Here is a 27,215-nt window from a genome sequence, read left to right as displayed (position 1 = left end):
AATGTTATTTTACATTATTATATGAAACAAATAGACATTCTAGAAGACAAAAATAGTCTTCTTAGCTTTATTGATAGATCGTAATCACTTTGGCTCTTCTTCAACATAAGATTTTATGAGTAAGTACATGGAACACTGTTATTGACTAATTGTGCATCAAGTCAAGTGAGTCACATGAGTTATACAAAGATCTGTGTAGATCAGCCACAGTCAGCTTTTTCTGAATGAAGTGTATGTCACAGAATAAGAAAGAAATGAAGAAGATGTTGGTAGGACAGTATCCACAGTTCTAACTACTTGTTGTGTGGTACAATACAGAAGATAGTTTCTAAATATTGGCTCAACACACTATCTGCAGCTACAAGAAGACAATTTTAATTGAATTAAATACCGTTAGTCTTTGTGGGTAACAAAAATAAGATACCCAGATGATCTTTGCAAGTTGTCATTTGTCCACCAAATATTTATGGAAAGTCTATCTGTGGCAGGCCTTGCTCTAGGAGCTTGGAATAAATCACTGGACAGAGCTGACCAAAAACTCGTGTTCTCAAAGACCTGATATTCTACCTTCTAATAGCAATAGCCAGAATTTTAAAAATAATTAAACTTTTTAACTCTTGGCCAAACTGATTGCTGACCAAAAGCTGTCTAGTAATAGCATACCTAATTTCACAGCTTAGCGTCACATATTTTGGCATTGGATTGTCAAGAAACATAGGGCTTTGTGTCTCAGATGCACTTCCCTTCTTATCTTCTAATCAGATGTAAAGGCTCAGCTAACATGCTTCCTCTGGAAAGCCCTCCTTAACTCATTGGATAATCAATTTACATTCTACAAGATGCTTCTCCAAGATGGAGACAAGAAGTCTCCAGTTTTCCCAGATCATTCTAGTTTCTATATTGAACTCCCTAATTTCCCACTCTGCTTGCCCTGAGCTAGTCAGTTGACTGAACTTAACACATGGAACATAAGCAAAGGGGCTGGGGTCCTTCCAGGCCATGCACATTAGAACGAGTGGTTCTTTGCCATGATTCTCTTCCCCTCCCAGGGTGAACTTGCAAGCTCTCTGTTGCACTGGTGGCTTCACAAGGAAACAGGTCTTTAGGATCCCATCAACTAGACCCTGACTGAGCAATACCTAAACTATTGTGTTAAACCACAAACTTCGTATGTTGAGGCAGTACAATTACTGTGGTTAACACAGTGACAGAAAGAAAATGAATTTATTTTATTCTTGCTGCAAAGAAGTCCCTCTTTCACACAGGAGGCAAGATGCACCTGCTGGCCACTTCTGCAAGGGCCAGGGACAGAACTGATGAACACTCACTGCTTCACTCCAACTTGGCTGCCTCTTTCCCTAATTCTTTCTTCTCTTTCCCTTGTTTTAAAATAGTTTGCTCTTAAATAATGAGCCAGGCTTATATTAGCTGTTTGCTACTTTTTCCTCAAGATAAAAGGTATTTTAGTCCTGCCACTGAAAATTGGCAGAACAGAAACTCCCAGTTGTCAGTCTCTCTCTCTGGATCATAACAGAGCAAGCACTCACATACTCACATATACAAGCAGAGCTTATTTTACACAGTCTTATCCCTGTATGTGATAATTGAAAGAACACAGAAATAGTAACTCTTGATTCCAATTAAATTTACTACTGAATAATAACTAAACTTCTTACTCCACTTTCATAAAGAGAAATTAGAGTATCAAACATTAATAAAGGTGGCTTATAATAGCAAAAAACAAGGATCTATTTGCTTCCATGGTAATATCTTTCCCACTGTTTTAGCATGAAGGAGTTGCAGATAAAGGAAAAATACGAGTAAAAGCTCTAAATCCTCAATGAAAGCCTTATAAAATAAGATGATTTTACTTCCTCTTAGTATTTCAAATTTTACAGTATATCAGTAGAAAGATAACAAATGAACAATTATTTTTTTCCAAATGAGGAAAAAAACTCTGCTCTAAGGAAATTGCAAAAATAAATGGAGAGATAAGAAAATAAACTGTAGGGTCAATTAATAGATTGACAAGAACATGATCACTTCCATACAGAGTATATTCAGATGTTAGGTATTCTAGGTCTAGGATTTATAGCTGTGGAATTCAAATTAGAAAATTAAGTAGATTATACCAAATGTTCTACTTGACTTCCCGATTCCTGGGGAAAATCTAAAATGTGACCGGCGCCGTGGCTCACTAGGCTAATCCTCCACCTTGCGGCGCCGGCACACCGGGTTCTAGTCCCGGTGGGGGCACTGGATTCTGTCCCGGTTGCCCCTCTTCCAGGCCAGCTCTCTGCTGTGGCCAGGGAGTGCAGTGGAGGATGGCCCAAGTGCTTAGGCCCTGCACCCCACGGGAAACCAGGATAAGTACCTGGCTCCTGCCATCGGATCAGCGTGGTGCGCCGGCTGCAGCATGCCGGCTGCGGCGGCCATTGGAAGGTGAACCAACGGCAAAGGAAGACCTTTCTCTCTGTCTCTCTCTCTCTCACTGTCCACTCTGCCTGTCAAAAAATAAAAAAAAAAAAATCTAAAATGTTACATGAGAAAATAAATATCATATGCCATTTTATTTTCCATAAATTGGTGCTGGTATTTTTTTGTTTTGTTTTGTTGGTTGGGTTTTTTGTTTGCTTGTTTATTTTTTAAGATTTATTTATTTGAGAGGCAAAGTTACAGAGAAGTAGAGGCAGAGTGAGGAGAGATCTTCCCATCCTCTGGTTCAGTCCCCAAATGGCCATAACAGCCAGAGCTGAGCCAATCTGGAGCAAGCAGCCAGGAGCTTCTTCCAGGTCTCCCATGTGGGTGGTAGGTTCCCAAGGAGTTGGGCCATCTTCTACTGCTTTCCCAGGCACATTGGTAGGGAGCTGGATTGGAAGTGGAGCAGCCAGGACTCGAACCAGTACCCAAATGGGATGCTGGCACTGCAGGTGGTGGCCTTACCCACTATGCTACAGTGCCGACTCTGGTATTTGTTTTTGGTTCGATTTTTGCCTTGATGGAAGGCAGGTTCAGAGACAAGTTCTGTAATTTATCATAGCTCTATTCAGAATTGATTAAAATTATTCTTTTCTCCCTTCTTCTTTTACTTCTCAGTATTTATCATATCTTGCCTTTGTTTCTGTTGTATCAAGCTGTCTCAAGAGCTTTGTGGAAACAATGCTGTTGTAAATCAGTGAATTTTAAAAATAGCAAAGTATCAGGTACCAACATGATTGCATCTTTGAGACTCTATAGTCCATATGGAACCACAAAATTCTTGGAAGGGAAGGAGCCTTAGAATACTAATCCAGTACCCTTCTTAAATAGATAAAGAAGCAGGCTGGTGAAGTCAAGTAATTTACTCACAAAACACAGATCATCAGGGGTCATTTCTCTCGCACTATCTCATTCTTTCTCAGTATGAGATATGTATCAATGCTTCAGACACAATGCACAAATCTTCCTGTACTATACTGGCTTAATTTGTTTTACACAAGTTTATGAAGCTTTCTACAAAAAGAGGGAGCATTAAACCTAATATGCAATGGAGACCCACCCTCATCCTGCCAACCACCAGCAGGCCTTTCCACGAACTGCTGCTCAGATGGCTGCCAAGAGGAGCAGATTATTCCCATGGACTCCTGCCAGGAGCCTGGCTGGGGACCATGCTCAGGCTGACTGTTGCTTTGAGCAGTTTCATTAGTCAGGTGCTAGAATTGTCAGGATCTCCACCAATTAGGATCTGTTTAAGCAGCAGCAAAGGAGAAAAAAAAAGGTCAAGAAAGCTTGCTTGTCAACAGGTTTGATATATAAATCAACCTCAATTGGGAGCAAGATTTTTTTTTGTTTTATCCTGTGCTAAGATACACGGTAAATAATGCAACCATGAGCCGTTCATTCTAAATTATTTCTCCATCATTGGGTAATTGCTAGGGATGATTCTGGCATAGTAGATAGATCCTAATAGATAGGACCCTCTACTTAGGGCTCTTCACTGATAAGACATGGCAGGCAGGTATGATGGAATCCAGACTGAGGGCCATCCATCCGTGTGGGCAGAGATAGACTCCAGAGAACTCTGTTATTTGAAAAATAAATATATTGATGATATCCTTTCCTTATTTCAAGATTGTACAATTCTTTTTGGTAAAGTGCACTTAATATTCTTCTAATTTGTACTTCTTAAGATCCAGTTTTCAAATGATTAGAATATGGCACAGAAATAGTCATTGGAAGATTCAGGATGACAAACCAGGTCAGGAGGTTCTTTTCAGGTTAGTGATGTGGAGTGAAGGGATATGTGACATCAGGCAGTGAACCCATGGGCCCAAGGCCAGCCTTGAAGACGACGAAACACAAGTAGGAAAATTAAATAACAAGCTAAAACATATCAGAGCAAATACTTTAGGCAAAGGCTGATGCAACAGGAAAGGTCCTATCCCAGGTATTTACTACATGTTCTCATGCATACCAGGTGAGTCGTCACATTCTAATTCCCTACAATCATTTCTCTTAGCTAGGACCTCCTTGTCACTCCTGCACAATCACTGCGGCAGTCAGTGGCTACAAAGGTATGAGTCAGTAGTACTGGGCTATAAAGCCATTCTTCTCCCCTGGCACAGTGACATTAATGGATTGCCGGGTGTGGGAGTCTGCCAGTATTATTGCTTCTTGAAATCTCCTTGATGACTTCAAAGGCCTCTAATCTCTATCCTGCCCAGGATAAAAACTCTGCACAGAGTGTGCTAGTTATGAGGCAACATGGCTGCCAACAGACATCACAGAGGCTTTTCACTTTGGTATGTTCTTATTCTAAATGATTATCTGACATTTAAATCAACATCTGCGAGAAGGATTAACTCAATAAAGGAAACTAACCTCAGAAGGGAGAAACTCACAACCAGACAGACCATCAATCTCATGGCCACTGAGATACTGGCAACAACTCCTCCCCAGTGTTACTCATGAAGGTATCTGTTAGTACCGTCATGTGTGAATACTTTGCTTCTTGTCAGTAGGACCTGGGTAATTAAGTCATTGTTAGTCACTAAATTAACATGGGTTCCAATTTCAGGCTTTTGAAACTGTACCCAGTAAACATGCAGGGCAAAAGAAGCAAACTATTTGCCACCTTCTTGCAAATATCTCAGCAGTTTTTGTTACTAGCTATGAAGCATGCCTAGGTGAAGTCAATTTCACTGTTCACTGCCAGGTTCATTTTCAAGCCAGTGGGAACAATGGAACCAGTGTCTCCCTGAACAGGGAGAGCCAGCACACAATCTAGAAGACGTTCGTTTCCAAGTGTTCCTCCCATTGTGTAGCTCATATAAGGCAACCCACGTTCCTGGCCCCACATTACATTTAGTCTTTTCTTCCTGGCAAGTTGAGTAAATGCCATTAAAGAAAGAAAAATACTGTAAAACATTTTTCCTCCAAACCCTAATCATTTAATACGTGATTCAGTGGTTCACAGACAAGAACTTGACTACTCAATATCAATTCCTCTTTTCTCCCTCACTACCTCATTCAGGTAATAGGTACAATGAGAGAGAAGGAGACAGAGAATGAACTACTTTTCCCAGCTTGCCTTGCAGCTGCACGAGTTCTGTTCAATTAGACAGAAGCAGGTATCACTGGGTAAGGGCTTCCAGAAAAGCCCTCCAAACGGGGCTGCCTTAGGGACTTACGAAATATTGTTGCTCTTGATGTTCTTCTTGCTGAAAATGCAAATGGGATGCCTGGCAGTTAGCAACTATCTTGAGCACGGGTGGGAGGTCGGACCTAATGGTGGTATAGCAGGGAGCTTGAAGCATCCAGGTTAATGATGGCCTGATGAGGTCATACTGGCAACTGACTACCAACTTCAGGCTTCTTTTAAATTTTAAGTCACTCTTTTGGGTGTGTTGGGGAGCAGTTCTCTGTTACTCACACAGACAAAATAGAGAAGTTGAAAAGTTCTGCATAGGAGCCTGATTTCTAGTTATTGCCCTTCCGTGAACTATGTAGGCTTAAAAAAAATCTCTTTACATCTCATGGCCTCAGTTCTTCTCTGCAAACTAAGTGAACTGGACAGGTTGATCTTAAGGAAACACCTGATTTCATGTCCCATGTGTCCCTATCCCAGTGGCATTTTTAAATCACTATGTAAAAAAGAATTGAAATCAAGTTGCCATGTTCCCAAATAAGAAGGGTAAGTAGTTAGAAACTGTGGTACACACAAACCAGCAGATAAAAGTTTCAACAATTTTCAATTAAAGAAAGCTAAAGGTTGAATAAGTGCTATCACTAGCTCAAAACGTTTCAGCCCCATTCTCAGAGCATGTGACTAGCACAGGTAAATGCAGGCAGGAAAGAGCTTCCCTTGCCTGCTTCTAGCTCAACATAGGAAAGGGACCTCTGCAGCTTGGGAGATGGGCAATACGGAAGCCATTAACCCCAGCTCAGGCTATGCCTATTAGATTCAAAGGACAGAGCACTACCTTAATTCTGACAGCATGTAGTCAGAGTTGAGCTCAAGATGGTGGAAGAATTACTGCATTCATCTACAAAAGAGCCTCCCTTCTCCATTCTCCCTCTTCTCTATTCCTTCTCACTGAGATTTGAATATGGTTTGTTCCTTCAGACTCACGAAGGAGTTTAACCCCCGAAGTCTGTGTTAATCGTTTAAAGAGGCCAGAGATCTAAACCAACGATGGTGTTGAGTGTGGAGCTCCCTGATTGAATCCCACTGCCTTTATAAGCAGAGACAGACAGACACAGAGACACAGGCATCAACAACTAAGTGCTCCCAGTGTGATGTGCTGCAGCCCAACAGGGCCTAGCAAGGGCCTGTGCCATGCTCTTTAGGCTTCCAACCTCCAGAATTGTGAGCTGTTTTGTTTTGTTTTCAAGTAGTCTACTTCAGGTATTTTACTATAGGAATGAAAAATGAACAATATACTTCCTGAATACAGTCGAAAAGACAACAGAAGAACATAGCTCCATTATAGTCCATTTGGGCAGAGCATAACAATTCTGCAGGCATATAGGAGTCAATCTGTAGTTATCTGTCACCTATTGTATGCATGCTATTTTGTGAGCACCTTGAGAAACTGTGATAACATAAACAATCACAATTCTCATGATCAGAGATGCAGAGATCCATAATTTCACTTTGGTCTACCTTTCAAACCAGTTATTATTAATACATATAAGCAGTAGGTCATTTTTTCACTCTAGATGTCCCCTAATGGCTAGGTTTAATGTACATTGCACATATGGGCCCCAAAATCTCACAAAATCTCTCATGGTCTTCCCACTAACAGAGGGAAAAAACATTGGAAAATGTAAATAAACATATTTGAAAGTCGCCTAATTGCAGCCAGTGGGTAATGCTACTTTTAACTCCCAAGGAGCAAAATATTAGATATATGATAAAGTCTATACAAAGTTCCTATGTTCCTGTTTGGCAGTTACCATCCAAATAATCCTGCTCTATCTTCAATGTCCTTTACCAAGTTGAAACTAAATCATCTAGGGTGGAAAATCTTTGATAGGCATTTCATGCTAACCTTGTGAAAAAATACATGTCTAAGTTGCTGGCGACAGTGTTGTTATCTCTATTCCTCTAATATTTAACCAGTACAAACACTCAGGGGAAAAATGTTATCTGCAGTCCAACCACTGTATATACATTCACTTGGTCTTCTTTTGACAATTCAACTAGCTTTTCTCACAAGTATCTCGAATACGTGTTTGGAGAGCTTTCCTCAAGTGGGTATGCAAACAGGAGGAGAACTGTTCCTTAGCAAGTCCTCCTTCTAAGCCTCCAGTGATGCTATCTTCTCGCACTTTAGTTTGAAAAGATAAATATGATCTGTGCTATGCCCAGCTGTGTTTTTCTTGTACTGAGGAATTCACAGAAGGAAAATTTTAAATCATACATTTATCAGTGAACGAGCTTGCTAAAGCAAATAGATTTCAGCCTCCTGAGTTTGCTTCAGTAGAAGATTAAACGTTAATAGTGCAACATACTGCACTCAACAGATTTATGAATAATCAAAGTCTGGAGAAAGGCCAGGCCGTTTAAGAACATTACCTACCAAACAGATGCCAATAGTATGCAGACGTCTTCCCTGTGGCTAAGCAGCCATCTCTTCCATTGCAGAATGCAATATCGCCTGAGTAATCGGCCCTTACAAAACATTTATGAAAACGCACCATTTGCCACACACCCAGCACTTGTTAAGAATTTCAGAAGAGGAGAATGGCACTGGGGAGGGGGAGCTTACATGCAGCTTCTTTCTAATTACCAAGTGGATCTAATTTGTCAGCAACAGCAAGTCAGGCCTGGAGTTGTTAGAGCAAGGCTCTGAATTGTCAAGAACTTCTTTAAGGAATAAGGAAGTAAGCACTTATCATATTTAGTTTTGGAATGGCACTTTGTATCTATGAGTATATTTCTCCCAGTGCACACAAAGCCCATTTCTGTGTGTTTACTTTCGTGTTCTAATGTGATTCCTCCATGGTCAGTCTGCCAGTATGTAGCTGCCCTCCTTGTCTAGATTAACACATTGAGGCACGGAGCGTTTGCTGAATACTCTATCTACCCAAGGTAGTGTATTAAGTTAATGATTAGATGAGAGCTGGAATCATTGTGCCAAATTTCTAACTCTGAAAAAAAGATTGCTCATTTCTCTACACCATAACCTTAGGTAGAGCTCAAAAAGACAAAAAAAAAAAAAAAAAAAAAAACACCTGATGATTCCTCGTGATTTAAATCACCTATTAAAAACTTCACTGACAAATTCTGAATGTCTGTGGATAAGACTTTGTTAGAGGCCGGCGCTGCGGCTCACTAGGCTAATTCTCCACCAAGCGGCACCGGCACACGGGGTTCTAGTCCCGGTCGGGGCGCCGGATTCTGTCCCGGTTGCCCCTCTTCCAGGCCAGCTCTCTGCTGTGGCCCGGGAAGGCAGTGGAGGATGGCCCAAGAACTTGGGCCCTGCACCCACATGGGAGACCAGGAGAAGTACCTGGCTCCTGCCTTAGGATCAGCACGGTGCGGGCCGCAGCGCGCCAGCCGTGGCGGCCATTGGAGGGTGAACCAACGGCAAAAAGGAAGAACTTTCTCTCTGTCTCTCTCTCTCACTGTCCACTCTGCCTGTTTAAAAAAAAAAAAAAAAAAGACTTTGTTAGAATGTACTCACTGTAGTTAGAATGAACTCAAAATACACTCATGGTCTGACTTGAGAATGAAAACTATCACTCTATTTTAATAGGTTTTTCCACGGTAGAAAACACAACCAAATTCCAGTTAATTGTTTGCTAGATTAAAATATGATTCTTAATTTTTTGGCATTCCACTAAATAAAAATCCTCATCATGCTCTCTGTCATAGGAATTGTCAATTGAAACTCGCTGAATACTAGGAAAAATAGGTCTTCCTTGTCACCAGCACACAAGTGTATTTTAGGCAGCTTCTTGGATCACTTCAGATTTCTCTGGAACCTAAAGGTAATGTTTTTAGGTTTTTTGGTGCTTTTTAAAAAATTTCATGAACTTCTTTTGGTTCTTCCATGTTACCTGGACTTTTAAAAGACAGTAGGTTTTTGTTATGAAGCACTTTGCCAGAAAGTGAATTCGAAAATATTTTTGTCCAAATCATGCCTTCATAATAGCTGCATACACACACACGCACACACACACATAAAATTCACACTCACTTGGCCCAAAGCACAGGTGTTGTGTGCATTTTCCTTACAGAGTCATTAAAAAAGAATCATGTCACTGTGCATATGCAAATACAGCCAACAAAAGTGTCCAATGTATAGTACAGTTATTTGAAAACTCACTGACCCCAGCCAGGAAGGGACCACATTCTAGCCAAGTATTTGGTATTTAGGATCTAGATAGTAAGTGATAAATCTTTAAAGGGTGGTCTGGCCTCTACCTAGACAGCTAAGCTACATTTATAAAAATCAAAATGGACCAAAGACAAAAACAGACATTCAAATAAGAGCAAACACAGAAACCCTAGGAACATGAACAGATTGCTCACCTCCACAGATTACTGAAGTATCTAATTACAATTTTGAAATTTGCATATATTTTTAAAGATTTATTTATTCATTTGAAAGTTGGAGTTATAGAGAGAGAGGAGAGTCAGAGAGAGATCTTCCATTTGCTGGTTCACTTCTCAAATGGCTGCAACAGCCAAGGCTGTGCCAGACCAATGCCAGGAGCCAGGAACCAGGAGCCAGGAGCTTCTTCCGGGTCTCTCATGTTGGTGCAGGAGCCTACGCACTTGGGCCATTTTCCAGTGCTTTCCCGGGTGCATTTGCAGAGGCTAGATCGGAAGTGGAACAACCAGGACATGAACCTGCATCCATAAGGGATGCCGGCATGTAGGTCACAGCTTAGCTCGCTGTGCCACAGCATCGGCCCCAGAAATTTGTATATTAAAATAAACTTATACTAAATGTTAAAGTCTGCTCAGGAAAGTGCATTCAAGTACTAGAGTTTTCAAAAATCATTAGAACCGTTTTAGAAGATAAGGACAGACATTTTGTAATATGTTTAAAAATATTAAAGTGTTTCCACTCTTTTTCTTGCTGGAAATTTTATTTACATACATATCCACAACAGGTAAAAGCTATATTTATTATTTATTCATTGTGGTGTTACATTTCCTAGCAATCAGAATGACAAACCATCCAAGTAATTAATGATAAAAGGAAAGGCAGGGGCCGGCAACGCGGCGCAATAGGCTAATCCTCCACCTTGCGGCGCCGGCACACAGGGTTCTAGTCCCGGTCAGGGCACCGGATTCTGTCCCGGTTGCCCCTCTTCCAGGCCAGCTCTCTGCTGTGGCCTGGGAAGGCAGTGGAGGATGGCCCAAGTGCTTGGGCCCTGCACCCGCATGGGAGACCAGGAGAAGCACCTGGCTCCTGCCATAGGATCAGCGCGGTGCGCCGGCCACAGCGCACCGGCCATGGCGGCCATTGGAGGGTGAACCAACGGCAAAGGAAGACCTTCCTCTCTGTCTCTCTGTCTCACTGTCCACTCTGCCTGTCAAAGAAAAATAAAATTAAATTAAAATTAAAAAAAAGAACATTTTTAAAAAAAAAGGAAAGGCAGGTAAATTATGATACTTGACTGGACTAGTACTTAATAGTGACAGTAATCATCATCAATGCTGAAAGAATAGGCCTAGATTTATGGCAAAATGGTAAGCGAGAAAACATTGAAATAAGAGCCAAAAAACAATAAAACAGAACCAAACAAAAGTTAAGCTGGTACAAAGTTTATCGATTTATAAAGTTTTTGCTAACATCATTTTGATGTTTTGAAAGTGATGACAAGTTGATCTTTCTTGGCCACATTTAAATGAGAGACAGAATTCTCCACGGCCTTACCACCCTCCTCCATGTGGACGGCAGCAGGAACTAGGCTAGCTTCTCCACAGGGAATCAATCCCACGGAACAATTGCACACAGCGTCACTGGGCTTGCAGTTGGTTTCCTGTACCATCCACGTCTGGAAATAAAGTCTGCACTCCTTGAGAGCCCACTCCTTCCACATCAAACTACAGTCCCCCAGCACGACAGCTCCTGGGTGCCCAGCCACAGCCCTGAGCACAGCCACATCCACACACCGTGAACCCAAATGGTCCTGATAAGGGGACACAGCCTCATGCCAAGCATCTTTGTGCTGAAGTCCGAGCAACTCCAATATTCAAATAACCAAAATAATCACCAAATTACCAAACGAAACAATTGCTCATTGAGAAGGCCAGGAAAGGAAAAGGCAGCTTGAGCACGCCAGTGGTAAAACAACAAGCAAAAAGGACGTTCCAAGTTTATAATTTTTTAATGTCTGTGTTTTAAAACCAGATATTTATTGCTCTTTTAAAATGTCTCAGGGTAACATTTTTAGTTCTGCAACAGTGCTGCTAACATTCCAAGACCAGCAAATCGTGCAACTGCCCATAAAAAAATTAACACGACCAAGGCCATTTTTTTCTGTGCTTAAGCTCACACCAATGAAAACTCCCCTATAGGCATAAACTTGATATTTCTGTCCACCACACATTAACTCAGAGTTCCTCAGGGTGTGATGCCCAGGTGGCTTCTGGGATGCAGATTTCTAGAAATCTGGCTGGAAACCTGCATGATTGAACACCCCACTCATGGCAGGGTACAACCATTGATCTTCTCTTATTTCACCCAATCCACTCTTAGTCTGGGAAGATTAACCCTTTGGCAGAATGAGTTCACATGGCTAAGCACAAAAGGAGCTCCTCCTGAGGCTTGTGAAAGTGCACTGGCTCCCAAAGCAGGACCCAGGGACTGCTGGGGGGTCTGACATGATTCATGGGAAGCCCAGAGAAGAAGTGGCTGAGATGGGAGTTGGGGTGGGGGGTGAGAAATAGGCTCAGGAAGGAATACAACTTCAGACTCCTGGAGCTAAAGAAAACCTTAGCCATCACCAACATAGCCCTCTTCATGCACCACACAACTAGTTAGTGGCAGAAACTCAATCTAATTTTCTCTCCACTGCCCTAAAATATCGTGAGGTTAAGGGAATAAGAACAGAAGGAACCTGGTTATAGTAAAAGAAAATACTGTATATATTATTTTCCTTTTAAAAAAGATTTACTTATTTATTACATTTATTTTAAAGGCACAGAGATGTCCCATCCAGTGATTCACTCCCCAAATGCCCACAATGACGCTTAGAGTCGGAACTCAATCTGAGTCTCCCATGTGGGTGGCAGGGACACAACAGCTTCGCATAAGCAGGAGGCTGGAGTGGAGAACAGAGCTGGATCTTGAACCCGGGCTCTCTGCTATGAGATGTGAGCATCCCAAGTGGCATCTTAACCACAGTGTCAAATGCCCACACCATACCATGTTATTAGAGAAGCAAAACAGACAACATGCTATGTATAAAGATAATCCCTAAAATGTGTTCAGACATGGCTCAGGTACAAATCTTAAATTATCCTTGCACACTGAGGAGACCACCTCAGAAGTGGGTAGGTGGTGACTTCACCAAAGGAGGGCCAAGAAAGGGGGACAGCGGGTCCTTCCCATCCTGGTCAGCCTCTGTGCCCTTCAGAGAGCCAATGGCCATGCGTCCAGATCCGCATATACTCTCGAGCAACTTCTTTTTGTCTGGCAATGTAATCCCCTCTCCCCCATCCCTCCCACTTCTCAAATAAAAAGAAAAGGGTCACAGGGTGGGCACCGAGTGCAGGAGGTCAGCCCCACCTCACCACATCTGGTGAGGGCAGGAAGGAGGGGAGGTGAGAGGGGTAGGGGGATGAGCTAGAGCAGGGTGAGAACACAGCAGCCGGGAAGGGGGGGAGCACAACTTGAGCCTGTTAACTCTTGCTTGAAATGTCCACCTCCGCAGACACATCTAAAAGGGCTGGCTACAGAGGAGAAGCACAGGGGTTCGCTCGGTGGCTTCAAGAGCAGGGAGAATGCATGCACGAGTCTCACATGCTGCTGGCTGTGGACACTTGGACGTTTACGAAAAGTTTCTACAGCATCTCTTCGCCAGAACTAAGGCGAATTCAGAACATCTATCACAAAGCAAAGGCAGACCAAATACACCCTCCAGTTCTGCCTGTCTGCAGCCACCTGCACACTCTAAGTCACAGAGAGAGAGATTGCAAAGGGAACGTTTCAAAACATGAAAGCGTCTCACAGATGCCTTAGGAGGGCTCGACCAAATTACCTTTGTCTTGGTTGCTGAAGTTCTCATCGCAAAGAATGAAAACCATCCTGTGGCCAGAGAGAAATCAGCCCATACATCAAGGAAACATAACCAGGAAGAGACAAGGAGTCCAGCCTCCACCATCCAAACCAAGACTAGTCAATGATTATCTACGCGGTATCAGTTACGTGTCCTGGGCATCCTGGTTGGCCTCTAACTAAAGAGCAGGAGGCTGAGAGAGAGAGCTTGGGAAGCCTGCGGTCTCTCTGTAGGAGCATTATCTTGGGCGGCGTGTGTGAAGAATGGGGTGTAGGCAGCGTGTAATCTGCATGTTTACTGCTCTCGCCTTCTGCCCACTTCTGGAGAATCATTGCTCATCCTAATCACATTCAAAGGCTCCGTCAAGGCAGCAGGAAGTTCCAACTCACTGGCAATCGAGTTATTGGAAACCCCATAGGAAGACTGCTTTAGCACTGCATGCTGTCATAGCTGTGTGGAGGCCAACAAGCCAGCCTGTACCCAGAGCTCAACAGGCAGACAGAGCTTTGTGGCCTACCTCTCCAGAGCTCCTTAAAGACAAAGGAGGCTCAGCGCCATGCGACCTGCCTGATATTAACAGAGATACACATTCAATAAACATCTCTTGTTTAAGTCCAAGTAAATTTGAGCAGAGGAACCAGAAATCTAAGAGAGCTATTCTTTAAACTTTTATAATGTGCTTTATGAACTAATTATGTTTTCCTGCTTCACAGCATCATGGTGCTTTCTGAATGCAAGCAGCCAAAAATATTTACCAGCTAAAGGTAGCAGAAGGAGTGGGAGGCGGCTGGGGGGTGGACAGGGAGAAAGCTAAAGTTTGGAGGACAGTGAACCCAAGCAGAAAGGATTTAAATTTGAATTCTGGAGTCAAATTAAATAATGTGAAATACTCAGAACCCAAGGGGGAATATTTCATATGAAAAGCTGACAATGTAAACATTGAAGGTTTTCTAGTTATATATGAATGTAATATAATGATCTATAGCTACACTGTCAAAGACAGTAGTCACTATTCACAGGTGGCTATTTAAATTGTAAAAAACACAATACAGGGACCAGCACCAAGGCTCACTTGGTTAATCCTCCACCTGTGGCACAGGCATCCCATATGGGCACCAGGTTTGAGTCCTGGTTGCTCCTCTTCCAGTCCAGCTCTCTGCTGTGGCCCGAGAAGGCAGTGGAGGATGGCCCAAGTGCTTGGGCCCCTGCACCTGCATGGGAGACCAGGAGAAAGCACCTGGCTCCTGGCTTCAGATAGGCACAGTGCCGGCCATAACAGTCATGTGGGGAGTGAACCAACTGAAAGAAGACCTTTCTCTCTCTGACTCTCTCTCACTGCCTAACTCTATCTGTCAAATTAAAAAAAAAAATACAGTTGGCCGGCGCCGCGGCTCACTAGGCTAATCCTCCGCCTTACGGCGCCGGCACACAGGGTTCTAGTCCCGGTCGGGGTGCCGGATTCTGTCCCGGTTGTCCCTCTTCCAGGCCAGCTCTCTGCTGTGGCCCGGGAGTGCAGTGGAGGATGGCCCAAGTGCTTGGGCCCTGCACCCCGTGGGAGACCAGGATAAGTACCTGGCTCCTGCCATCAGACCAGCGCGGTGCGCCCGCTGCAGTGCACTGGCCGCGGCGGCCATTGGAGAGTGAACCAACGGCAAAGGAAGACCTTTCTCTCTGTCTCTCTGTCTCTCTCTCTCTCTCTCACTGTCCACTCTGCCTGTCAAAAAAAAAATACAGTTAACAATTTTATTGCCCATTCATTCTAGTGCTTAACAGCAATATAGGAGAAGGGGCTACCATATTGGACATTGTTAATTTCAGAGCACCCTCATCCTTGTAGGAAGCTCCAGGGTATAGCTCCGATTCCAGAGTTCATCACGGTGCTTCAAGTGAACACAGATACATAAGATGGACAAAGACAGTGTATAATGGAGAATGACAGGCTCAAACCATGATGAAGCTTTATTCTTCCTTTGGCTGAATCCTTAGGGACAAAAGAAAAGAAGAACTTTCTGAAAACAGGCAGGGCAATACTTAGGCTAAGTTGCTGGGTTCCCGAGAGAGTTTCCATTAAAGTCCTTTTTTCAACCTGAAAAGGTACAGACAGGATGTGTGTGCATGTACTTGTGTACACACTTACTCTCTGAGGACACCAAAGCATGCCCATGTACAAAGCAATGTTCATCCTAGGGACCCAGGAACCTCCTAACATGGTGTGGGTAGTTCAGAGTAATGATATTAAAGAAAGGACTTAGAAAAAGCCAGGAAGTCAGAACTAACGGTACCATTTGATCTGATCCCAAAACAGATTGCTACAGAAACAAACATCCTTATACAGAAAAGAGCAACTGGATGCGTTCTATCTTCACGGGGTTGGATATTTAAATAAATGTTTATCACTGACATTTGCTCAGGATTGGAATTGTTATCCAGGTTTTGTCATTGGGTCTGTTTTTGGAAGGTTTCCTGTCTCAGGTGATTACAGTCTGCTCTGTCTTGTGAGTGGGAAGTCCTGATAATGGCCCAAGGTCATCATCTGTGCTGGAACATTATTATCCTGGCAAACATCTCAGTGTTCCAGTGAGATACAAATGCTTATTTAAAATACTCTTTGATTGCACTCTCTTCCTTTTTTCTTTCTTACTGTTCCCATTTGTTAACGTGCATGTCTCCATGCTCACATAGACAAGGCAGTCACGTGGTGGAACAACCACCCAGCACCACAGCTCCAGAGATCACTCAGTGAGAAACACAAACTCTATCTGTTTACACTGCTGGATGTAACAACAGGACTCAAAAGCATACTTGATTATGATTAGTAACGTTTTAAATGAAGGGAGTTGGTATACTTACAAGTAACTATGAAATTTCAAAACTATAAGTCAATTATAATATCGAATTGAATCCTTACTGATATAGCTTAAATCCTTTTTTTGAAAACATAAATTACATATTTGCTAAAATCAAGGAAAATTCACTGGGATATTTTTTGTGGCTGATGAACTGAAATCCAGGCATGTTAGAGTGACAGTCTCTTGAATACATCTAGCCCTTTATAAACTGTTGTAAAATGTACCACCATATTTATCTGCCAAAGTCATATATCCAGAATTAGAGAAAGAATTTTTAAAGTGTGTGTGTGGCAGGGGGTTCAGACTGGTTAAATTATGAGCCAAAGAAGTTCTCATCCTGCATTTATTTTTTAAAACTAATTTTAACATACAAGTAATACATGTTTACATTTTTGTTGAAAAGTGTTACGTAATCTTATAATAAGGCTAACGTCCCTCCACCTACAATTTAATCCACCGTCCCTCTTCCTCCTCGGTGACAACTACTGGTATCAGATAATTATACTATATCTTTTTTGGTTTTTCAAAACCACTCACACATATCCAAAGAGACATGGACGAGTATCAGATGTGGTACAATATTGTTCATACCAACAGAAAAGAAATGGAAATACCTTAAGTATACAACACTTGGGGAATAACCAAACTAAACATGATTTAAAAGAATGTGGGAAGTCTATATTAAATATATAAGCTGAAGTTTCTAAAGTGCTTAGTGCCTATTATAAGGTAAGCACTAATAAAGCATCCGCAGCCATTGTGAGGACTATTAGTGAAATAGACACCCTGCAGAAAGGCAGACTTGGAGTACTTCCAAAAGCCCATGGAAAATTGAGTCAAAATATTATTTGGTAAAAAAAAAAAATTAAATAGATAGTTGCTTTTTCACAATATGCATTTTTCATGAGCTTTTTAAAGACTTGTCCTATGCATGGATTTCAAACTTTTCATCAAAAAGATCTTTCAGTTCCATTGCTCATGAACTTTTCGAAATACCCTTGTACCACATGAGCCAGTTTACACTACACACATGCGTGTCTGATGCCTTCTCATCTCTAGGAGGAGTTCCAGGACTCCTTGCTCCATGATGCGTGCTTCTTGCTGACGGATCTCAAGAATACTCTGAAACGACAGCCAGCAGCACAGAGAGGAAATGGGTATGTGTACTCTGCCTCAGTGGTGTTTCTGTGCTCCTCATTCTTAGCTTTCCAAGACAGTTCCTTTTGTTCTTGACTCCATAAGAATCTAGGGAGCTCAAACCCACACCCTCCATGCAAACAAAAGACACAGGCAAAGAAACACTTTCTCACTTAAGAGGAAAACTTAAGAGACAAAACAAACAAACCAGAATGAGGGTAAACTCGGCTTTTCCAGGTTTTACTGCTTCTGTTTCCACATGAAAGCCTCTTGTCAGATAAATCTTAATTTGTAGCAAAAGAAAGGAACTATGTTCTGCTCAAAAGATCACTTTGAAAAGGGAACCAAAGAGATGAGTTTTAGTCCAGTTCTATTCAAGTCTCACCATTGGGCAGGGAGCAAGTCCCTTAGCCTCTCTGTACTGGAGGCTGTAGACACAGAATCCTTTATTATTTGGGCACTGCCTAATGGGGGTCCTTTCTTCATGAGCATGCATGTCCTTAACAAATGAAGCTTCCTTTGAAGACAGGCAAGAGATCAAATTAAGCCTTTCAATATATATTACTTCTGTTTCCTCTTGGTTCACTGTTCTCACAATGCCTAATTCTCCGAGGGGTCCCAGATGTGAACTCTGCTCCAACTACTAAATAAGAGTGCAGCAAGGGAACTCACACCACAAAACATTCTTCTTGACTTCCAACCAGGGGTTCTCCCAAAGAGATGCCCCTGGACCATCTGCTCCAGCAAAATTCAAATCCACTCCATTAATCATCCAAGTCTCAGAGTTTCCTTTCTTAACCCCAAAGAAATCTTAATTCTCCTCCTAGTTGAACATGTTTCTGAAGGGGACCAACTCAAGCGTTTCTAAGTGGAGAAGTATCGCGGATGCTACACTTAAAACTCAGCACTAGGCACAGTCCCTGGATGACAGTAAATGCCCTAGAGAGTGAATGACGCCCTAAACAATGCTGCATCAGGCTCTCCTTTGCAATTATATTTTTCACCAGACTCTACGAGTATGTGCACAAATGCTTTTCTCTGTAGAGCCACACTAGCCTGCTATTCCTTGGCATATCAGCAGAATTTTGTGCACACCTTCAGGCAGCTCTTGATTTTGCCAAAAATCTAGTGATTCAGTCAGTCTGCATATTGGACAAGTCCTGTTCTACAAGTCAAGATCCAATCCTAAATGCCTTTAATTGGGATCACATGTGTTTTTAGTACATGAATGTAAACTTTAAATCTTGGTGTGCCAAATTAATGCAATAAAAACTCGGCTGCCAAATTTATTTTGGAAATTCTAACATAAAAGTCAACACAGAAAATAGAAGCTCTTGAATAATCTGAGAAACATTACTCTCTATAGGTGGTTCTCAAAGTTAACTGGAAAGCTTTATCGGGTTCATCCCTCCAACTACAAGATTATTTATAACAGTTCTTGGATACCTGGTTTGATAACCAATTAGAAAGAAACAACCAAATAAAAAGGTGGAGGAGAGTGGTCAAGTGGAGCTGCTTTAGTGCAGTCTTAGCCAGCACTGTCCAGAGGGAGCAGTGACGCTTCCTGATGCGTGACGAACTCACTCTCCTTCTGGTCAGTCCCTTGCCTTTCACGTTTATTTGACCTTGAAGAGTTAAGTCAAATAGTGGAATTGTCCAGTTCTTTCCAGGGGTGTTGAGACACTTCAAACACTCAGTACTTTGAAAATACTGCGCCGAGCAATGAAGCGACAATGCACTACTGACCACTGCCAATGTCAATTCCTCCGTCCCATTTCCTTTTTTAATTTTTGTCTTTCTTTTTTAACGTTTATTTACTTATTTGAAAGTCTTACAGAGAGGGAGAGGGAGAGGGAGAAGAAGAGGGAGAGGCAGAGAGAGAGAGAGAGAGAGAGAATCTTCCATCTGCTAATTCATGCCCCAGAGGGCCACAACAGCCAAAGCTAGGTTAATCCGAAGCCAAGAGTCAGAGGCCAAGAGCTTCTTCTGGGTTTCCCACACAGGTTCAGGGTCCCAAACACTTGGGCCATCTTCTACTGCTTTCCCAGGCCATAGTAGAGAGCTGGATCAGAATTGGAGCAGCTGATGTCTAACAGGTGCCCATATGGGATGCCAGCACTGCAGGTGGTGGCTTTACCTGCTATGTCACAGAGCTGGCCCCAACTCCCATCTCCTTTCAAAGGAGAGCCTCTGATACCCTGTTTGGGTATGGTCAGACATACTTGTTAGAGGCAGTAGTAGCCTTCACTCCCACAATTTGATAGAAACTTGAAGTTAGATTGAGAAGTGATCAGTTCAGGATTGGCTTAGTTCATGCAAGTGTGTGTCCAACAAAGTCTCTGCTTTGAATTTGTAAGCATTCCCTCCAAATTGGGCAAGAGCGCTGCAGTCCCACACCTCAACCACCACCATAATAACCAGGACCAGAAATTTAGAACTGCATTAGGATTCCCCAACCACAAATTCCAATCTTTCTTGTGGTTTGAATCGTGCTTGCCTTGTATTTGGAATCTGATGTCTTGTTCACTGACTGGAACACTGGAATTAGCGGGTTCAATTTCTTCCACCACACACTCCCCTCCTTCCCCTTACCGCACAAGAGAAGGCCAGAATAAGTTGCTTGTCAAACAGTTGTTCAGTGGGAAATGAGTGATACATATGGAGGGAGTGGGGGTGGGGGGATTTTGGATAAGTTGTTGGTAGTGGTAGAAGCACAGAAAGGGAAATTTGGAGAGCAGAGACAGAGAAGAAAAGGAAACTTCTGGGCTCCCAGTAAGACTACAGAATCCCATTTCTGGAAATTAAAGACACTTTAGATGTTCATACATATAAGTAGATTTGTGTTTGTGAGTGTGAAAATATAATTGCATGCACATAGTTTTGTTTCATTGTAACATAACCAAAGAAAATGATAATTATTTACCTAATATCTATTTATTCAAATAAATCCTGCCTAGGGACCAGTGCGCTGGTGCAGCAGGTTAAAGCTCCATCCTGGCATGCCAACATCCCATATGGGTGCTGGTTCACGTCCTGGCTGCTCCACTTCCAATCCAGCTCCCTGCTAATGCTCCTGGGAAAGCAGCGGAGGGTGGCCCAAGTGCTTGGGCCACTGCACCCACATGGGAGACAGAAACTCCCAGCTTCTGGCTTCAGATTGCCTGAGCTCCAGCCCTGGGGATTGAACCAGCAGATGTAAGAACTCTCTCTCTCTCTTTCTCTCTCTCTCTCTCTCTCTACCTCTCTCTGTAACTCTGTTTTCCAAATAAATAAAATAAATCTTTTTAAAAAATCCTGCCTAGTAAGGTAGCCTGGTAACTTGTTGTTTTATTTCTTAAGTACTGAACAAGTTTACATCTTTGTTGGCATTTCTGTTGCTTCCCAAAAGCCTCTGCTATTTTATCTTTTTTGCAAAAGCAACACAAGTGTTTTGTTGTTATAAAAAGGTAAGGATTTTTAAAAATCTACAAGGATTTCCATAGAGGTCTTTGAACTGAAGAGTTATCTCAGAAATAGAAACTGCAGAGCATAAAGGAGAGAAGACAAATGGAACAGCTATCAGCAGTGGCTGTAAGTCACTCAAACTGTAACTCTTCCGAAGGAAATAAAGTTGGCAGGAAGGGGAAGACAAGTCTCTGAAATACGCCAGGGGATGAGGCATAATTTAGAGTTAGAGCCATCTTTTGCTCTTACTCTAAACATGTCATTCGTCAAGATCACCAAAACAAACAGTTCTGTGATGTCTACAATGGCCATGCATTCCTTTAACCATAAAATACATTTTAAAAATATTTACTTATTTATTTGAAAAACAGATTTACAGAGGGGGTTGTGTGTGTGTATTTGTGGGGAGATGGAGAGAGAGAGAGAGAGAGAGAGAGAGAGAATGAATTGACCTTCCATCCACTCTCCAAATGGCTGCATCCTCCAGGACTGGCTCAGGCTGAAGCCAGGAGCCAGGAACTCCATCCTGGTCTCTCACATAGGTGACAAGGGTCCAAGTACTTGAATCTTCCACTGCCTCTCCAGGCGCAGTAAAGAAAGCTGACTTGGAAGCCCAGAATACAAGAAGCAGCACTCCAATATGGGATGCTGTCATCACAAGTAGCAGCTTAACCCACTGTGCCACAAAGCCAGCCCCAGTAAAATACCTTGAGCAATCTTTAAAACAATATAAATACTTGAACATACTAATTCTTATCTATTTAGTTGAGAGGCAGAGAGACAAATACACAGAGAAAGCTCCAATCCAGTGATTCATTCCCCAGATGCCTGCAATGGCAAGGGGTGGGCCAGACCAAAGTCAGCAGCCATGAATTCAGTCCAGTCTCTCGTGTGAGTGGGAGGAATCCAACCACTTGAGACATTACCTGCCAGCTCCTCGGGTGCACATTATTAGGAAGCTTGAGGCAGAAGCAGTCTGAGAGGTACTGATATAATGTAATTAGAAATAGCAGGTGTCTGGTTCCATCATTTGCTTCTTTTTCTCCATAAAATTAAGCAACATAAACTGATTGGCTCTAAAAGTTGGATGGGAAAACGCTTCATGAAGTCTGAAGTGTGATACCTGAATGATAGAAGGTCATTTTTATCCTTGCAATCGTCTTGTCTCATAACAAAATCATAAGATGTATTGATTTATAAAAAAATCTTTGAACCTTGAAGGTTGAAATGGTAAAAGGGAAACAATTGCAGACCTAATATCAGACCCTTCATCACCAGAGGTCTGGCCGTTTTCCTTCACATTATTCTCCTCAGACTACATTGCTATACTTCCAGGCCTCCCATTAGCTCACAAAAGCTGTAGCTGTCTCTGTACTGAAACCAAAAAAAGAAGAAAAAGAATGTCCATGGTACACACTGCACATTCAACAAGCCTAAGGAGCTTATCCTTACTATATTTTTTCCTGGTCAAATATCCATTGTTCATAGAAACCCAAATTCTAGAAGTTAGCTAAGTCCTGGTTATGTAGAGGTCATTTAAAAGAGTAGAAATCTATTTTTCTATATCATCCTGCCCCGAAAGGAATTAGATCAACCATATGATCTGCTTTGTATTCCTTCAAGGGTTGATTCCATAATACTCTATTTCAAGGCCAAGCAAGTAAGCAGCATGCAGAAGAGTCACCTGCTAGATCTCATTTGAGAGATCACAAGTCACTACTCCTTCTAGGTTTACCCCTAGAATTGGTGCTGGAGAGGTCCCCACTTGGACTTAAGTCTAGTAAAATGGTAATATTTCCATGTAAGAGTTTCTAAAAAACTGTATACTTAGTGTTTGGCACATGGTCACATGATAATAATATAAGTTTATTAAAATACTCTGTTATTTAGCAGCTTTAAAAGGAAAGGGACAGAAATTGTTGCGAATTTATTCATTAAATTATTCATTATTTTGCTTATTATTAAGTACCTAAATGTGCCAGTCACGGCCAATCACAGTAAAGGAATACACAATATAGACAGAGTCTATGCCTCAATGGAGAACATGAACTACAGCAGTAGTCCTTAAACATTTAACATTACACACCCTGTCTATAAAACTTTCATTGAGCATGCATTTCCAATATGGATATGTATGTGTGTGTGTATATTCATTTACTATGCTACTATTCTAATACATATACATGTGATATAATGATATGAGGTATCAACATGACAGTATTTCAAAAAGTTCATGGGGGAGCCAGCATTGTGGTATGGCAGATAAAACCACCGCCTACAATGCTTGTATCCCACATACACGCTGGTGCGAATTTCAGTTGCTCCACTTCTGATCCTGCTCCTTGCTAATGCACCTGGGAAAATAGTGGAAGATGGCCCAAGTTTTTGGGCCCCTGCACCCATGTGGGAGACCTGAAGAAGCCTGGTTCAGCTCTGGCCATTGTGGCCATTTGGGGAGTGAACCAGTGGATAGAAGATCTGTCTGTCTCTCCCTGTCTCTCTCTGTAATTCTGTCTTTCAAATAAATAAATCTTTTTAAAAAAGTACATGGAAAATGCATATTATTTCAAAAAGCTATGCATGAATTTCAACACTTTTTTGTGTCAAATTAAACATATTTTAATTCTATTTTCTCACAAACTTTTTGAAGATGACTGATACATGCATTAATAACCTGAAATTAAAAAATGGGATAATAATATAGTTGAAACTGGTTTTAGTATTTCTCTGTGTCCCAGTAGATATTTTAAAATTATATTTTAAACTTTGAAAGAGAGAGAGAGAGAGACAGACAGACAAGACTAAAGTCTTCTACCCACTGGTTCACTCTCCAAATGCACCAATAGCCAGAGCAGGGTCAGGTTGAAGCCAAGGAGCCTGAAACTCAATCCAGATCTCTCATGTGGGTGGCAGTGACCCAAGGACTTGAGCCATCACCTGTTGCATCCCACAGTGAACATTAGCAAACAATAGGAATAGAGAGATGAGTGGGGCTGGAACTTTAGTCCAGGCACTTAAATTTGGGATGCATGCTCCCCAAGCAGTGTCTTAACCACTACTCCAAACACCTTCCTAGCCCCACCCCCAATCCTACAACAGACTATCATTTATAACCCCTGGAATGTGAGCACCCATTTGGGAGATCTTTCTCTTAGAGTGATGTTTATGGGAGAATTTGTTAAAGGGGCAATGATATACAGAACATATCGTTACTTCAATCACCTCCAGAATTTGAGCAAAAGAAATCATAAGAGTTGATCAGGATCAGAGACTGTTTTCTCTTTGTATCTCTAGTAACTTATATTGCACTTAGAATTTTGTAGATGTTCAGTAAATGATCTAGAATTGAGAAAAAATTAAAACAAGGGACATAGGAAGAACAGAGGGAATCAGTATGTATCACAATAAAAAAAAAGGTACAATAAGAAAAAAATAACTTTTGCCAGAGTAAAATAGTGTTACATGTATTATTTAAACAAGAATAATAGTAATGAGAATAGAACAGAATAAAACTGGCATGAGAAAGAACTTAATCTCCAGTTTACTTCCATTTGTCAGAATGAAATTTTATAAGGATTTATTTATTTATTTGAGAGGCAGAGTTAGAGAGAGGGAAAGAGACTGAAAGGTCTTCTATCTCCTGGTTTACTCCTTAAACAGTTGCAACGGCTGGAGCTGGGCAAATCCAAAGTCAGGAGCCAGGAGCTTCTTCCGGGTCTCCCACACAGGTGCAGGGTCCCAGGCACTTGGGTCATCTTCCACTGCTTTCCCAGGCTATTAGCAGAAGGCTGGACGGGAAGTGGAGCAACCAGGACATGAACCGGCACCCATTGGGATGCCAGCGCCACAGGTTGAGGCTTAACCTACTATGCTAAAGTGCTGGCCCCAATAATTAAATTTCCTATCATAGATCTCACTCTAGAATTTCTTGGTATAATTTTACTGGAATCACTCTCTCTTTTTGAGTGGAGAATGTCAATTTTTCATTAGATAATCAAGTCAGTTATGAAATGCATTTACATGTAGATTCCCTAAAATTATTTACCTTCCTCACAACTCAGTGAAAAAGGAAATGGTGATAAGTTACATAGTTACTGACCCTTATAGGTGACCCCTATCTCCACTGCCTTTGTTCAACATCAACTGTATTTTCTTTCTGGCAAATGACTTCTACCGATAGTTGGTAATACTAATATTTGTGTCATGTTATCAAAAACATTTCCCAAGAGTCATGGTTGCAACGTTATCAATAATAGATTTATCTGTTACATCAAAGTTTTGGTGTAATAAACTTATCACCATTTCCACTAGTTTCCCTCACATTCACTGTCAGCTTGGACAAAAGGTGCTTTGTCAAGTATGTCCCCATTGGAAACAGTTCCTTCAGGTGCACAGACCTGCTTGGTGCCAGGCTCTGCACCCATGCTTCACTGTTAAATTCAGAGCTATCAGACCAAGATCCTGCCTTCCACACTCAGAGAACTCTGCAATCTGGGAAAATGACATCTGGATTATCACATAGGGAACTGCGTTTTTGATATCCCAGTGCTCCCAATACATCCATCTGGCAACTAATCCCCTTTCTAGAACCCAAGGTCACATTCTAACAGCCTCCTTTGTGATCTTGGGAATCCGGAGTGTTTAGATTATAATCCCTGCTCACTCAGGGCAGGGATGGGTGCTAACCTAAGTCTATTTTTGCCTCAGCTTAACCCTGAGGGTCTCCAAACTTCTAAATTGGTGGAAGAGAAGGATTTATCCCCAGGAAAACTTCCCCTTCTCAACAAATAATTAGGCCTCTCTCACAATATGAAATCTCAAATAAGCTCTAAATCTTTCAAGGATGCTAGTGGCAAAAATGCTGACATCCAGCTTTTTAAAGTATGTGAATGTATCTATAGACAAATGTATAGATACACAGCCATACCTACTCTTAGTGTGTGCTGCTCACAAAAGTTCCATCTGGTTTGTCTTGTGATTCTCTCTTTAAAAAAATAAAATAAAATAAAAAAATAAAAACAAGGATGCAGGGGTTCACAGAGTTTGTTGGAGCTTATCCAAAGTCCCATCAGGAAGACTTGAACGTGCCTCGCACAAGTGAAATGGTAACCCACAGAATTCTTATTATACAGGGAATTTCAAAAAGGTTATGGAAAAATGAAATTATAAGATAAATTTATTTTGGTGCAAAAAATGCTTAAAATAAAATTATATGAGGGAAACCTTAAAATGTCCGTGGAAATGTATTATATGAAAAAATAATACATGGATTTCCAAAAAATGCACCAAAATAAACAACTTTTAATATCAATATTCACAAACTTTTAAAAATTTAAAAATTATATTTATTAGGATTCAGGCAGAATGGGAGGAAATTATATTTATTTATTAGGAGGCAGGCAGAGTGAGAGGAAGAGAGAGAGAGAAAAACAGATGTTCTATCCACTGGTTTACTCCCCAAATGCTTGCAATAGCCAGGACCAGACCAGGCCAAAGGCAAGCCTAGAACTCATTCTAGGTCTCCAATGTGCACACCAGGGACCCAAGTCTTTGGGTCCGTACCCACTGCGTCCTAGGGTACACATTAACAAGCAGTTGGAGTTAGGAGTACAGCAGGGACTGCAACCCCAGGCACTGTAGCAGGTTAACCGCACTGGAAAACGTTCACCCTTCCACAGCTCTTTCAAGTGCCCACATCACTGAGCTTTCCTTGTGTAGAGGACTCCAGAGCTTCTGTGGATGCGGGACTTCTCCTTTCGGTCTCGGTCTCGGGCTGCGACTTACTCTTTCAGGAAGTACGGGAGCCTGGTCCCCAGTGGTGGCTCTATCAACACTGGGAGAAATCGGACTCTTCTTTCAGATGCATGGAAAAGGTGAAAAAGCCTTTGTTGTTGTTGTTGTTGTTCTTTTTCTTACCAAGCACTGGACATGGAATTCCTTCCCTCCTAACTGCCCAGAGCCCTTGGGAGACGGGGGCCAGTGTGAAAAGTGTGTGCGAAGCCCGCTGAGTGCCATGCCGGACAGGCAGCACAGATGCAAGCTGAACCTCACCGCCGAGCC

At 41.9% G+C, this 27,215-nt stretch overlaps 1 protein-coding gene across 21 annotated transcripts in view; it reads right to left on the bottom strand.

Annotated features, from left to right (window-relative positions):
* MECOM (MDS1 and EVI1 complex locus) overlaps positions 1 to 27,215 on the bottom strand; it is a 597,402-nt gene that overhangs the window by 175,990 nt on the left and 394,197 nt on the right. The window contains exon 1 of one of the 21 annotated variants that reach the window (XM_070072550.1): positions 13,708 to 13,840. The exons of the other annotated variants lie outside the window; for them this stretch is intronic. Coding sequence (XP_069928651.1) covers positions 13,708 to 13,830 — 123 coding nt within the window. The 5' untranslated portion in view covers positions 13,831 to 13,840. Of the gene's footprint in view, positions 1 to 13,707; positions 13,841 to 27,215 lie in introns of those variants that run through there. 21 annotated transcript variants of the gene reach the window in all.

The sequence above is a fragment of the Oryctolagus cuniculus genome, chromosome 4 (assembly GCF_964237555.1).
Source record: "Oryctolagus cuniculus chromosome 4, mOryCun1.1, whole genome shotgun sequence".
In the NCBI taxonomy this organism is placed as follows: Eukaryota; Metazoa; Chordata; class Mammalia; order Lagomorpha; family Leporidae; genus Oryctolagus; species Oryctolagus cuniculus.
Note: the sequence above shows the minus strand (reverse complement) of the source record. Positions and strands in the feature narration are given on the sequence as shown.